General features: G+C 36.5%; 1 protein-coding gene across 3 annotated transcripts in view; it reads right to left on the bottom strand.

The window, feature by feature from the left end:
* The window catches only part of NEBL (nebulette), a gene marked incomplete at both ends in the record, with an annotated part of 303,643 nt that overhangs the window by 67,973 nt on the left and 219,500 nt on the right, over positions 1-16,170 (bottom strand). Inside the window, 3 exons of one of the 3 annotated variants that reach the window (XM_084254156.1) lie at positions 5,920-6,030; positions 10,929-11,039; positions 12,701-12,805. The exons of the other annotated variants lie outside the window; for them this stretch is intronic. Coding sequence (XP_084110282.1) covers positions 5,920-6,030; positions 10,929-11,039; positions 12,701-12,805 — 327 coding nt within the window. The remainder of the gene's footprint in view (positions 1-5,919; positions 6,031-10,928; positions 11,040-12,700; positions 12,806-16,170) is intronic. 3 annotated transcript variants of the gene reach the window in all.

Raw genomic sequence — 16,170 nt, 5'->3', positions numbered from 1 at the left:
AATATATATTTCAAGTTTTAATAAATTCAATCTCTAAATGTCTTTGGATAGTGAATTGGCTTGCATTCTTCAGGCTTCTCTTGATATTAAGGTGTTCTAGAGGATAAAGTTTTGAATAAGAAAAGAGAAGAAACAGGTTCTTGGAAACCATCAACCAGGAAAGGCACAAGCTTGAGAATCACTGATTGATTTTACCCCATTTTATTTACTGTTTTGTTCTCTACTGTATCCTCAGAGCATAACAGAGAATGAAGAAGAAGAAGAAGTAGGGAGAAGAGGAGAGAAGAGGAAAAAGAGAAAGGAGATGGAAGACAGGAAGATAATAATTATAACAATCGTAATAACAATAGTATTCTCCATTTTAGACCATTTATTATGTAGTACCAGGTACATAACATTCATTGATTCATTCATGTATTTCTCAAATCTATGAGCACAAGGATTTTTAGTCATAGCCTCTGGGATCAGCTGCTGTAGGATGATTTAATTTTGGAAATACAGCTGTTATCTTGAGACCACCTGGCAGAGTTTCTCTGCACGTGAAGTCATATAGAAGCCAGGTGATGGAAAGTGAGGAAGATTCTAGGTGACACTGTGAAGCTGGATCCAGTTACACCTGAAGGTAACTCAAATTCTCCAGTTATGTAAACTATAAACGGTCACCTTTTTACTAGGGTTCACTTAAGGTGGCTTTCTCCCACTCTAGTGAGAAACTCCTCACTAAATCAGCTCCCACTTAATTTTTTTCTGCAGTGTTAAGTCTGTCCTTTATCGCCTTCAATTAAAGATTTTAATTCCATCAAAATCTGCCTTTGAATTTCTTCAAAGACTTTCCTTTACCCCCCAGCTTGTATTTTCATCCCATTATATTGTCTTTCAATCTTAACTTACTCTCTCCTTATAATTTTTCTACTTCTGTTTCATTGGCCCCTATCTTTTGTAGGACTTTCTATGTACATATAGCATCCCATGGGCCAGACACTATTCTAAACTCTTTGCACACTTTGATCATTAACTCTACATCCCCTTTCCTTCTGTGCTAGAATTCTTTTTTTTTTTTTTATAGAGGCATGCTTTATTTATTTGTTTGCTGGTTTGTTTGTTTGTTTTGTTTATACATGCACTGGGTACAGTCAGAAGCGCGGGAGGGTGAGAGAATTCACCAGAGCCAGAGCGGGGAGCAGAGCAGGCAGAAGGACCGAAGTACACTGCTGAGGGGAGCAGCGGTGGGCAGGAGAGGTCTGCACGCCATGTGGGACCCTCCTCTGGTGGCCGGGGAGCAGCCGGGGATCGAACCGGCGCCGCAGAGGCCGCGCGCAGTTTTGCAACCCAGTGCTCAACCGCTGCGCCACGGGGGAGGCCCTCTGTGCTAGAATTCTGACTCATTTGACCTCCATCTATACACACTCACTCCCAAGTCTGGAAGCAGTATCCAGAATCCCTGTCCTTGTATCTTCATGGGCGAGGCTTTGTTAATAAGAACTCAGACTTTGAAAATGGAAGTGAAAGGCCTAGATTCTTTATTCTCTAGCTACAGCCAGATAGGTAGGCAATGGATTGCCAGTGACTCTGCAGCAAGCTCTTCATATTCAGACAATAGTGGTTTAAAACACAATAGATGAGTATAATTAGAGGAAAGCAAAACCTCTACTAGGACTGTCCTTACAGTGAAATTCAAGCACTGGGAGATGCCAAGGTTGAGAACCGAGGGATGGCTACCAGGATGGAAACCCCTTGGGAGTAAGGACAGAGGAAGACAGAAATCAGACCCAATTGGCCCAGTACTATTCCTTCCCTTGGCTACCCAGGTGAAGATTAAAAGGATTCTTGGGGAGAAGAAACCAGAGTGCCTATCTTTTTAAGCTTATGGATCAGAAGTGAATACTACAACCTATATTTGGTTATAATTTTGAAACACCACTTCAGTCATTCTCAAGAATTCCTTGGGCAGTCATCACAGATTCTCACGGTAGAGGAGCCCTCCAGGTATCATCAAATAGGCCTATGGCCTGGCAATTCCATTTTACTGAGACTTATTTTTGTTTGGGCACAATACATGTAAAAAACTACTAGAATATTTAATTATAAGTTAATTTTATGAGGCTACAGGCATTTGAAATATAAGTAAATGCAGGATCTGTGTACCCATATCAAAAAACAGAAAAGTTTTCAATCTTCCAAAAGATGTAGTAAAATATGTAGTAAAACTCTGTACCTAGAAAGTTTATCATTATTGTCAGTTTATGAAGTTTTTTAGAGTTGATAGAAGTTTTCTTTTTCTTAATTACCTTTTATTACCACCATGATATTGTGAAGAAGGCAGAACAGCTATAGCTAACTATTCTCAGAGAAGAACAGAATACTAATATATCCATTTTAATATTAAATACTAAGACACTGTTATTGTAAGTCATATTGGAGAACCACATAGAGTCACAAATGTTTCTCTAGTATCATTTTACTGATTTATCTTTAGACTTTTTCACTTTCTGATGGAATAGAAATTATATATGTAAGTCTTTATTAATGTTAGAAAGTATATATATCATTCTTGAAAAGAACATTAAGTTTCTTGTTTCCCTGCCGAATATGTCTTTCTAATACACATTGAATTGATTACCAATATGGCATTTTGGAAAAGTTTACCACTCCAATTTCACCACAAGTCTATACAGACCGTATTACTTAGAAAAATAAAATGACAGTTTAAAATTTGTTTGACTTACTTTAGAGCGATTGAATTTCATGTCTCTGATAAGACTGATGAGAACTAATAATGTTACTAGGGTTTTTATTCTAACCCCATCTTTAGGGAAAAGTAACAGGATAGAATATCTCCAGTTTCTCTAAGTACATTAGAGAAATTTGGCAGGGGTATATCCCTTAAGATACAAAAGGACTTAGACTGTTTCTAATCAGTTTTTGATTGTAGTATCAACAAGAAGTTAGGTAGTTGTATGGTTTCAGGATATGCCCTTCTGACCTAAATGTTTAATGTAAATTTTATATTATTTGACCCTTTCGTAAATCTAAGCTCTTCCTTCTGGGGGCCTCCACAGTGGCGCAGCGGTAGACTGCTGGCCTGCGAAGCTGCCCGCAGCCTCTGCAGCACCGGTTCAATCCCTGGCTGCCAGCAAGGGTCCCACATGGCGCGCAGACCTCCTCTGCCATGCCCACTGCTCCCCTCAGCAGTGTACTTCATCAGTCTGCCTGTTCTGCTCCCCACTCTGGCTCTGGTGAACTCTCTCACCCTCCTGCGCTTCTGACCATACCCAGTGCTTGTATAAATAAATAAATAAATCTTTTTAAAAAATAAAATAAAATAAAATAAATAAACTCTTCATTCTTTCAAATGAACTTGAAAAATCACACTTAACTCTGAAATCACCATTTTAAACAGGAGGAGGATCAAATAGGGTGAGGATTTTTGGCGTGATTCTTCTACAGAGCCCTTTACATCTATCACCTCATTTAACACGTGGGAGTTCTGTGAGGCGGGTATCATTATCCAATTTTACAGATGAGAAAATGGGGGTTTGGAGACCTGAAGTAACAGGCCCTAAGTCATCCACACAACATGTGGCAATGTGAGGAGCAGTGGGCGAGACACAAGAGGTCTGCCCCGCCATATGGGACCCTCGCTGGCCGGCTGGGATTGAACCGGCGCTGCAGAGACTGCGGACAGCTTCACAGCACTGCGCTCAATCACCTGTACCACAAGGGGAGGCCCAAGAACTGGCATGATTTTGATGGAAACATGAAAAGGTAAGCAAAGAGGCTGATTTGCATTGTTTCTAGGAAAATCAGATTCACATGTCACAACACATTTTATTTTAAAGTAAATTAAGGTAGGCATAGTGCAAAGTGACATTCCACATTAGGAAAGGGTAATTCTACAAGCCAATTCTCTGCAAATAAGTTTCACTGGACTGAAGTTTTATGAGACAGTTTTTATTTTTCATTGGAAATGCTGTAAACTCACCTGCTGAATGAAGAGATTTGCTTTTCTTGTAGTTTTCAAGATCTACATTTAAATTTCATATCGTAGGGACAACAAATGTATTATTCTAAGGGCCCTGACTCTAGAGGAATATCAACTACTTCCTAGGTAGAATACAAATATCATTCTCTCTTTAAATCTGAGTAAATAGTCTTAAACACTTTCTAAATCCTATTATATGTACAAACTTTGCATGTAAAGGTTGAGCAGAGCAGGCAGAGGAGTGTAAGTAAATACATCCTTTTCCCATAAGTACACAGTATTGAATGGAGGAGAAAAGGGCTTTATACTCTATTCCCTCAATCCCTCAATCAAAGACCTTTTAAAAGAAAAGGCAGAGTTAAAATAATAACCCCAGTACTATGATAAGGAACTTCCATATTTGAATTTCATTGAATCACAGAGTCAGAAAGAGCCTCCTGAGAATCAATGTAATGCCAGCTCCCTCCCCAAACCAACACCACTACCTTCCAACCCACAGTGTGTATAGGAAATCAGGGTTTGGGGCATTGAAGCTGCGGAAGTTCAGTGTGTCTGAGTATTTCTTTCCTGAGTGCACTGAACCCATTTATCTGAATTCTGATGATAACTTACTTTCTGCCACTGACAAACAAACAGTGACCTTTAAGGGGGAGGCAGGAGGGCGTAAAAGAAAAAGGTGATCTTGGGAGTTTGATTCTTTAGTCCCATTTTCCTCCTCTACAAAACAGGAATCAGTACAGAGATTCTGCAATAATTGGAAATGATCAAAGTCTTGGCACAGTTCCTGGTACATGACAGAGCTCACTAAGTGAGAGTTATTATGATTATTATAGTCATTCTGTAGGCAAACAGTTCTTACAAAGCATCCCTTTAAAATGACCTTGCTGGTAATTAAAAGACATGTAGCTTCTTCATTGCTTATCCATCATAAACCATCTAGGAGAAGAGCTTTGGTACTGGCACATGTTTATAGATTTGTATTAAAACATAAAATCTCACTCCGTTTTTATTTAAGCATTGACCTACTGCAATTTAATATTAGATCACCATTGACTCCTGCAAAAGAAAAAAAAACACTGCACAGTTGGGGTGCTGGGGATTCAGAGCAGCAAGGCTCCATTCAGTAAGAGAACTTAGTGGCAGGACAGACTCCTTACAAGATCACAAAGATGTGTTAGGTACTTTTCAAAGAAAGGATGTTTTTTGACCCTAGTTGGGCAGACACTATCTTAAGTAACTCTAACCCATAAAGAAGATGACAGACTGTCCCCACATTGCTCCTAGAGAACAGTACATTCATGATGGGGAGACAAATAAGCTTTCCCTCCAATTTCAGGGGAAATTGTTCCGCTAGGTCACCAGGCAAACTGAGAAAATACATACAAGTTTTGATGTACCAGAAATTCATTTCTGGCCAGCTAGCTTCCTTTTTCTTGGCTGCTGCCTTTAAAAGTTATTAGACATCTATTGCATTCATATTCCCCATGGGTTTAAATAATTTACTTTTCACAAGTATTCCTCCACAAGAAAAAATGAAACAAAACAATAGCATTTGTGAAGGATTCTTCCCTAGGTCATTGATTCCCAATACTCTTTCTCTTCATTCTTCTGCAATTTTAGACTGGAAACCCTGGCAGCTTCACCATCAGGGCAAAGAAGCTCTAGGAAATGCTAACAATCCAACAGGCCAAAATGATCTATATTTATCTTGCTCAGAGCAGAATTCCCAATGTCTGCAAGTGCCTGATATTTTAAAGGCATTCTACAAGTTTTTAATAACTGTTGACAGAATAATTCAGCTGTACTTCTGTCTGAACACTGAGGGATTAAGAGAAATGTAAAGTCCTTTTTGATTTTAAATTTCAACAACATCTCCATTAGCCCTGATGTAGGTTAACCACAATCTTCCAGAAAACAGTAAGCAGTGGCTTCCTTACATTGCTCTGGTGTTTATTGACCTCCATGGCATGCCTGACCTCGGGTGGCTCCTTCATATGGGCATAATCTGAAAATCCTTTTGCAGCATCATGTTTCTGCTTGTAGGCAACCTTAGGAAAGATAGATAATTGTTAGTTTCAGTTAGAAGTAAATTGAATTCCTACATATTAAATTTCAGTGTCTTGCTAGTATTTTGCATATTTGACACTACCACACTCAGCCAAATTTTCTGAAACCTCTATAACAAGGTAATATAAACAATGCTTAAAATTACTGCTTCAGTTTAGACTCCTAATTCTAACTCTTTGTCATTTATGTCAAATATCCTTGACCATATACTGAAACACTCACTTGTATTCATCTAGCTTAATCTTTGCTACCGTTTTGGGAAATCTCCCACATCCAAGAGTTTTTAGGGTCATTTTTGTTCAAGGTTTAAATCTTGCGTAAGTGAAGATGAGAAAGCATACATTGTAAAAAAAAAGAAGAAGAAGAACGATGTAAAATATATATAAAATAAAATATATTTAAAAATCTTGGGTAAGTAACTGTGGAGGAAAAGAGTTTATATTCAAAAATATATTGCTCTTTTTTAATTAATTGTTATAATTTTATGTAGGCACAACTGTAATATAACATAATCTAATATAATATTATATCATATAAACTTAAGGAATGTCCCAACCTTTGGGAAAATTCAACATGAAGGCTAAAATTCTCAGCCACGCCAAGACCTATTCTCTCCTGGGAAATCGAGCACCATACCAGAGCCATGCTTTACGTGGACCACACTAAGTTTGTTCCCTACTGGTTTGGAGAAAAAGTGTCAGGATGATTATTTTAAAAGTTGAAGTAACCAAACTCAACAATAAGTTGGAAATCAAAGAAGATCCAGAAGACAGCAAATAAGTTATCTCCTAACTTTCAGTCTATTCCATCATTCTATTTATTTCCTTCATAGTTCTTAATACTTTGTTTAAATTTTCTGGAATTAATTTGTTTTGCCTTACTAGTATATAACTGTCCAGTTCACTGAATGCTTAGAATTCGGAATGATACCTAGCATAAAGTAAGCATCAATAAATATTTCTCAATGAATGGATAACTAAAACATCCACTGAATGAATGAGAATAAAACCCTAATAAATTAAGTATTTTAAAATTACTTTAGATGTATACTAAAAATTTAAATGGAGTTGGAATAACCTGATACAAGAGAATAAAGTCAACAAAGAAAAACAGAACAGTGTTCACCAAAAACAAAATAAGATCTAATTTTCAGTGGGAAAAAAAATAGGTAAATTTAAAGAAAAACTTTTTTACCAAAATGAGTTCCTTGAGAGCTATGTCTGTATCTAATACATCTTTTAACATCCTGTGCGTATTACAGTGAATGACACCGAGTAAAAACGTAATAAATGTTTAGTGAACGAATGAATTTATTAAACATGCTCATGAATTTAAACTCCTCACAGGCTTTAATAAACAGAATGAGCCACCCACTTAACAAGTAATATACCCATCTAAAGGATTAAAGTGATACTTACAAAACCAATTTTTAAAAATGAAATCCTCAAATCTTATTTTTAAAGCCATGTCTTACAACTATCAATGTTTAAAACCCTTTTCTAATTCCCCGCTGAGTTTTACTTGAAAACTCCACTGAAAGAGAAGTCACCTTGGGGCACCACAGGATCTAAAACATGAAAGTTCTAATGCAAAATTTTTCCTTTAATAAAACCCAAATCTCCCACATAGCTGCATCTATTTGGCCATATAGAAAAAGTCTAATTCATATGACAGAACTTTAAATGTAGGAACACAGATGTCAACTACATTCACTCCTCCAGAATGAATGGGTGAATGCACCAAACCCCTGTAGACCCTACAGGGTCTCTCCTCAGTGCAAGCTCCAATAAATCCATCTCTTCTAAAATGTACATGGTGTTCCAGATAGGGTCTGACCTATCCTAATTGGAATTGTTCAATTTAATCCAGGTTTTCATCTCTCATGTGCTAGATGCTATTAATGTATACAGAAGTCACATTTTCCTTTTGATGACTATGTGGCCTTGGTCTCAACTAGTGCCCTGAGTCAGTTCCATCCTGCCAAGCCCTGTTTCCACATCCAATCCTGTGTATCTGGTTGATTATGAGGGCTCCCTATTAGCACCTTATGTTATTCCAGGGGTAATTCATCTCATTAGAGTCTGTCCATCAATTGAATCCATCAGGATATCTAATTCTGATGAACATATCTTTACATTTTCGCTAATTAATTATGTTAAACTGGAAACCCATTAAGAACTTCCATTTGGATTGAGAAAGTCCATTTTCTCAGTTCTATTAGATTTCATATTATATCTCTGGGGGGAGGGGGATGGAGTTTCATGGGTGGCCAAGTCTATTAAGCTAAGAACTTCTATGAGATTTGTTCTTTCTTCTTAAATAAAAAGCGCTAACTTATACCTATCTCTCTTTTGCTGGATGACTGGTTAATTTTGTATTTTAGACTATTGTACTTGTGACTATATAAATGTAACCAATGCAGCTGATAATTTGTGGATTATCATAGAAATGTGAGTCATCAAGCACAATTTTAAAAAGCACTCTTTCTTAAAAAGGCTATGTAATTTTCTACTTGCAGCATTAAAATAGTCATATCATTTATAGCTGCTACTAAGTACCATTTTAGAATTAAGATTACATCAAATTGGAGGCAGCTGAACTTCAATTTATCATATTAATTCTCATCCTTAAAGAAGCTAATGGAAAATTATGTCAAGCTAATAAATTTCTGACAAATTTGAATTCTTAGAACTTGTCATTATTGTATGGAATTTTCCTAGATTAATACTATTGTCTTCATACCTTGTGAATTAAGGTTGCCTTAACCCTGGACACCTAACTAGTGGAGGGCACTTGCAGTAGCTTCTATACTTTACATACACACACACACACACACACACACACAAAATGTGCCTATTTTAATTAACACATACATGTATTTTATATATCTGGTTGCATAGTATATTTTTATATTTCATATATTTGAGAGCTATATACATTCCCAAATTATAGTATACTTTATAACTACTATATAGGTAAATGTATTTCCAATCCCATAGCATAACACATCCAAAGCTCATGAAGCAGGACCCTGTGGCTACAATAGATAAAAAGCACAGGCTCTCATAAATTTCCTCAATCAGATGTTTAAATAGCCTTTATTACTTTGGCGATAAGGGATTATTTATTTGACCTCTGCCTGAAATAGACCTGGTAAGATCTCACCACTTCAAAATATAGTTCATTCATTTCCAGAAAATGTCTTTGTGATCTTTGCTTTTGAAATTTTTAATGGGGGCATATCTAATAAAATAACCTCCTAAAATCTCTCTCTTTTTTTTAAGGCATTTCTTCCTATAATAGTCTTTTTTTTTTAAGAGTTAATTTTTTTAAGATTTCTTTTTATTTATTTATGCATACGTGAACTGGGTATTGGGGTCTCTCTGGTGGCGCAGGGGTTAAAGTCTCAGCACTATTAAGCTATTGCTAGCCAGAGCAGCCTGGCCTGCCTTCGATCCCTGGCCAGGGAGAAACCTACATGGCACAGCAGACCTCTCCTGTCTTGCCCGCTGCTCCCCTCAGCAGTGTATTTCAGGAGCTCTTCCTGTTATGTTCCCCACTCTGTCTCTGGTGAATCCTCTCACACAACACCCCTACCCCATGCCTCTCACCTAAAAAAGGAAAAAGAACTGAGGTGTAGCCATAACTGCAAGGAGCAAACTTGCTTAGTAAGAAAAAAGAAGGGCAGAAAAAAAAGAAGGGTAAAAATCTCAGATGTTGGAGCCAGACTATCCATGAGCTAGCTCTGCCATTTATTGGCTGTGTGACCTTGGGCACACTGAACCTCTCTATGCTTCCATTTCCACCTCTCCAAAATAGGAAATATCTCATGGAGTGGTTTTCAGGATTTCATGAAATCATATAAATACATGTGAAATCAAGGAAAGGCACCTGACACGTTAGCAGGAAGAATTCCTGTTTACTATTATTATTAACCTAAAATATAGCATGAAGAATATAAGTTACGTAAAAGGAAATAGTTCCTTAGAAAGGAAATGAACATATTCAACAAAAATCACTTGACAAGTATTTATTGACCATGTCCTGTGTGTCAGGACTGTTCTAAGCACAGGGGTTGAGCAGGGAACAAAGCAGATGAGGTCCCTGCTCTCATGTTACTTAGGAAGCCAAGTCAAATTCATATAGTTTTTAAAAAATCAGATAGTGCTGTGAAGAAAATAAAACAACAAGATGATATATTCTATTTTGAAATTCTATTTTAAGAAATACAAGAAATTAAACCCATTAAGTATTCCTTATGTGTTGATGTACTATAAAGGGAAAATTACTCCTAAACTCTTCTAGATTCAAAATGAGTTCACATGATGACAGTTCTTAAGTTTATCTGCAACTCGCAATCACAAAAGTGTCACTTCCACCTGATAGAGGTTCCTTTGATAGCGGGGCATGTTCTAAATTAAAAACAGGATTCATAAAAAAGGAACTTCAGTTGCCACCTGTCTAAGTGATGGAGCACAGACCTGTGGATCCTGAATTTAACCATGAACCTTTATGTGACTTTTAATAGACTATGGGAACGCTCTCCACTTAGAGTATCACACATTAAATCAGACTCTAGATTGATATTTACTATAATATTTTAATCTACATAACCTGTCTAAATAAGATTAAAATTTGTCCTATTAACAGCTGTCAATCACACTTAGAGAAATTGTCATGTGACCAACAGAAATTTGCATCTCTTTTATTTTCTGCAACTGCACCAGTGACCTCTGGCAGCTCACCAATCAGTGCCTCCCATCTTTCATTTTGTATTTAATACCCAAGATAAACAACTACTTTTTTTTTAAGTCAAATAGTTTATATTAGGTTGCATGCTTCAAATACATAATTATATGGCAATTTAGGAAAACCACACCTCACTCTGAAGCTGTGTGACTTCTTTTGCAAAGACACTGTCAATTGTGGCTGGCATCTGCTTATAAAGAGAATTGGAGAGATTCGCCTTAGTGGTTCCTTTGTACTTTGCCTGGGAGGAGAGGGAGAAGAAAAGAGAAAAAATAAACATTCTTTTTTTTTTTTCTGTAACTATTGAAAGAGAATAATAAAAAAAACTTTCTTCAGAAACAGAATGAACTAAAAAAGCCTGAAGGCCATTTCAGTCTTAGGTACTGTACCTGATGAACACATTGGGAAGAAAAAACAATCCAATTTATTATATAGAGAAAGGAGACATGTGAAAGCAATGACTACTGTTATTTAAATCCATGTCCATTTCTAAAAGTAAACCTATTTGTGTCTGTTGACACTTTCATATGTCTGCTCAGTAAAGACAAACCTAAGAACGAGACATTTTAGTTGCTACAGAAAATACAAATTGCTAGAATTTATTGTCTAGAACCTGAATGCAAAGGACAATATTCCTTTATTCAAGTCTTCTTAACCGCCTTCCTTTTCCCATGATGAGAGTGGGGGTGCTTTTAACTTTTTTTCCCCTTTTGCTGTCTCTCTGCCTTCCCGCCTCCAATCTGCACTGTCTCTAAGAGATCATTACTCATTAAGAGAAATGCTCATTCACCATTTCCTCTCTGGAAGATTAGGTTCAGAGTAACACAATAGACTGCCCACTTCCTTTTTCTTTTCTTTTATTTTTTTGTTCTGCAGTTAATTCCTTCAGGAAAAAGAATCAATCAATAATTAAGAACACAAAGAATTTCCCTGCACAAGAGAAGTAACAGTTAACACAAATAAACAAAATCACGTTTTTTCCACACTATGTTGACAAGTCCCTGGTATTACTCCACTCAAAGCTCAATTGGAGCATTGATTCATGAAGCGTATATTCTGTGTAAGCCTTAGGTTCCCACCATTCTGAAGTTCGGTATTTAAAAAAGGAAAATTCACTGACTTTCCTCAAAATATTTCCATTTTAGCAGAAATAATCCTGAGAATATCACATTGCTCTTTTCCAACATAATTTATGAAACACTAGAGGTCAGTCATTTACAACACTATTCTAGTCATGCTTAATCTCTTCCACATGATCAATTCACAAAATACAAAAACGCTTCACCCCAGAAATCACTGTTAAGTTTGTGCTTCATGATACAACATAAACTGTGGCTCTAAATGCTCCCAGAAAGATACTATATGATTTTTCAGCCTGAAGAATAAATGTAGTACATTTTCAATCTGCGATTTCATAATAGGTATATCTGTTGAACTGATCCTACTCAAAAACAATTCAGTTGATAACTATCACTTACCAAAGACACCATTATTTTATGGAATCAGCTGGTAATTTTACTTATTTTCAGACTAACATTAAATAATTTATTTACAATTAGGCTGTTAGGAAATAAAATAAGGTAACCTCTAAAACTACCTATTTTGCCAGTACTTTCTACTTAGTGAATAAAAATACTCCTTTTCAAGAGTAATTTTGTATAAATAAGAAAGGGTTGGAATCAAAATAAAGATATAACTAATTATATTATAGTAAAATAAATCAATTTACATGAGTTAACTGACACAGAATGATATAGTATTGTAACTATCAATATTGCCAGCATCCAATTGTGTTTTCAAAAATATTTTTTCTTAACTTTAATGCTTTCATCTACAGATTTTTATCCATATAAATCAAAAAAGAAAATGCAAACGAGGCATTTTACAATTTGTGAGCCTTACCTCAGAAATAAAAGCGCCAATATTTTTCACATGGTTTAGCATAGGCGTGTCAGTCACAAAAGTACACTTGTCTTTAGACTTTTTATACTCTTCTTTATAATGGATCTATAAGAGAAAATAATTTACATTAGGAGAGAATGAAGAAAGACATTGCTCCTTTTTTTTTAATAAAATAACTTGAGAAAGACTTTTTAAAATAAATTCAGAATGATGCTCAAAACAAGCAAAATAAAATAAACAATACCCAGCACAGAGCTGTAAACATGACAAGGCATTATAAAGGACTCTTCTAGAGATAAGCAAGGGTCCAGTTACCATCAAGGACCAAGCGCACTAGACCACCATGTCTATGGGTCCTTTGTGACCAGCTTGCCCAGCGTAATTTTTAAACATTCTCTACTTTGCTCACAGAAATGTCGCTTATTGTTACTTTTAAGCCACTGACCTAAATAGTTAAGCCTCTGTTCAAACAGAAACATAACTGCCTGCTTCTAAATTTAAACATCATCAGGACAGATGTAACCAATTAAGAAGAAATTCAACAAACGGAGATTACTATTAGCATCATTACCTATATGCTGGATTAGAGGAAGAATCTTAATTTGTGGTCACACTGGGCTTCCTGCTATTAATTCCCCTCAAATCAAATTACACAATTTGTACTATCCATAGGCTTCCCCAAGCTCTCCTTCTCCCCCAACAAGAGTAAAATCTGTCCAGAAAGCTTCTCAAACGATGGAGATCATTCCAGAATGACCCTTTGCTGTAGGTAGACAGATGAATAAGAGGAAGCCAGAGATGTTTAGCTAAAAGCTTGCTCATTCCCCCATCTCTTGAAATCACTAGTAAAATGAGTCACTCCTTTTCTATTGGGAAGAAGCTGTAATTTTCACTCTGAGGAAAGACCCTGCTTGGACACATGAGCTAAAAAGAAATCAAGAACTATATAGAAGGACCTTAAGTACAATCCCATGTCATGCTAATTGCCACCCAATCTGATAACTGGGCAGATGAAACATGTACACCTAGTAGAGAGGATGTAGGTAATTTGTTAAAAGTTGTATCACCCTGTAAAAAATGGCATATTTATTAGCCCAAGACTATAAATACTTAGGCTGATTTTAAAAAGTCCCAGTTCACATGATAAATTACATGGTCTCACTAATTATAATCTAAAAGTGAGGTTTAATTGTATATCCTACCTGTTTCATAAAGGATATGACTAATATTGATGTTATACACAATGCTACATGGAGATTTTACCAAATGCAAACCTGACTGAGGGAAAATGACATGACCTGAGGTATAACCAAGTCATAGAAAGTATGAACATACTAAGTAATTTCAAAATACCACATTTCACAGTGTGATACTCAGAGCAAGATCTAGATGCCTACCACACTAAACATTTGCCTTATTCATGAATTCAACATTAGAACATATTTATCTTATCTGAACACTAAATTACTTTTTTTTCTCCTCAGAGATTAGCCATAATTTTAGGTCTTTGCAAATCACCCTCCTCAGTCACTAGTAATTAAACCGTTAATGGCAGTACGATAAATAGTAGGCTATTTTGATCATAAGAAGGGGTGGGGGGAAGCTTCTCTGTTATATAATTAAGTGTAAGGGAAAATAACCTATCATTAGGCTTAAGTTTGGCTCATTATTTTTATCTTTTGCCACCATCTTCTCCCTCTCACATTCACATTCCTCACAACAGTGGTATGTAGTGAAGCCCTGAGTCTCTTGATAAGTTTGACCTGAGCAGAATGTTCGGGACAGGCAGATGGATAAGGCTGAAGTATTCACTTCCTTTGCTCTCCAGGCAAACAGTTCAGTCTCAAGAGTGGTGGTCGTATCTTCCTTTGGTCTTTATTTAAAAGATACATAAACACACACACCACACGCACATGTATACCCTCACACACAATTTAACAATATGAATAATAGTAAGCAAATGACCTGAAATTTTTATGTAAGAATGCTTACATAATGTAAGCATTATGTAAGAAGCCTTCCCATACCAGAAAAACAGGAAAAGATACAAGAAAGGGAACTGCACTGATGATGCATTTTACCAAAATCTTAGGTAAAATAAAAATAACTGAATAGTCATTTTCTAACACAGTCCAAGTATATATTTTACCACTTTAAGTTAGCCCCATCTATTGGACAAATTACCTTTCCAAACCCTTTCTATCCAACAAGCAGAACCCAAATGTTTTTATGAGAGTACCAGGCTCGAACCCTAAGCCCAGAGGACAAGTTGCTCTAAACCAGAGATGGGTTTCTCTTCCCCTGGGTCAAGACTGGTCTGCAGAAGCCAAAGGTAGCTGTGGGTCTCAGACATTAGTGGAGTCTTCCCAGCAGAGTTATTGATATTTCTGGTATAAAAGAAGAGATTGTGCTGGCACAGCCCTTTGACACTTTGTCCTTCTCATCCTTTTCCTTCCCTAGTCACAGGGATGCAACAACAATGATATCATCATTGGGCAGTAAGCCACCACATTAATGATGACAGAGAAGAAAGAAAGAGCCTGACAGACTAATACTAAGCACTGAACCAACACTGGGCCTCCTTCCTCCAGATTTCATATGTAGGGGAAAAAAGACTCAAACATTTATTTGTTAAACTTCTGGGCTAGACCGTTTTCCTGTTATATGCAGTCATCTACACTGATACCCAATACACAATCCAAGTTATTTTTTAACAGGAAATGAAGAGCAAAGTTGAGGGCTTCATGATCAGTAAGATGTCCTAAACATTTACTCTCTGCATTGACCTCAGCCATTCATCACACCACATCTTAGCTACGATTATAATTCATTCATTCAGGGACGCTTCTTCCACCTAGCCTAGTTTCTTTCTCTTATTTTGAGATTAGCAAAATCTAAATGACTGAAAGTGGATGACAGATGTAGAAATATTTGATATTTCCTTTTACAAACATCCCTAATCAAAAGTAAACCTAATGTCTCTTCACTTGGCTCATAGCCAAGGCTGATCGCCCAGGTTTTCTACCACAGTCCAAGCTTTTTCTGGAGGGGCAACCACAGAAGCTGATGTTTTCAGCACTGGAAGGATTTACCCACAACAAACAATGTTCATTTGCCCAGAAGATATTCTTTTTTGCAGCCATGCAAATGAGCACTCTAAAAAAGGTTTGAAACAAAACACTGAGTCAGAGGTTTCAAGCAGATGTGACCAAACTTACTCTTCAGAGAAACTTCAAGCCTAATTTAGAAGAAATACAGAAAACATCCTTTTAAACCTAATTTGTTATGACCTCCTGACAAGGCTGTTAGGTCTGTGATTCTGGACAACTTCTCAATATCATCAATAGCCTTGATTTATTTAAGGAACTGATTAGATGATTGATGAACAAGAGAAGACGGGGATATTAGAAATAAACAGCACTCCATGGTTAACAGAAAAATAGGAGATAGCCTCACAGGATCAGGTATCC

This window comes from Talpa europaea (assembly GCF_964194135.1).
Source record: "Talpa europaea genome assembly, chromosome: 14".
Classification (NCBI taxonomy): Eukaryota; Metazoa; Chordata; class Mammalia; order Eulipotyphla; family Talpidae; genus Talpa; species Talpa europaea.
The sequence above is the reverse complement of the archived record's forward strand: the minus strand, read 5'-3'. Positions and strand labels throughout refer to the sequence as shown.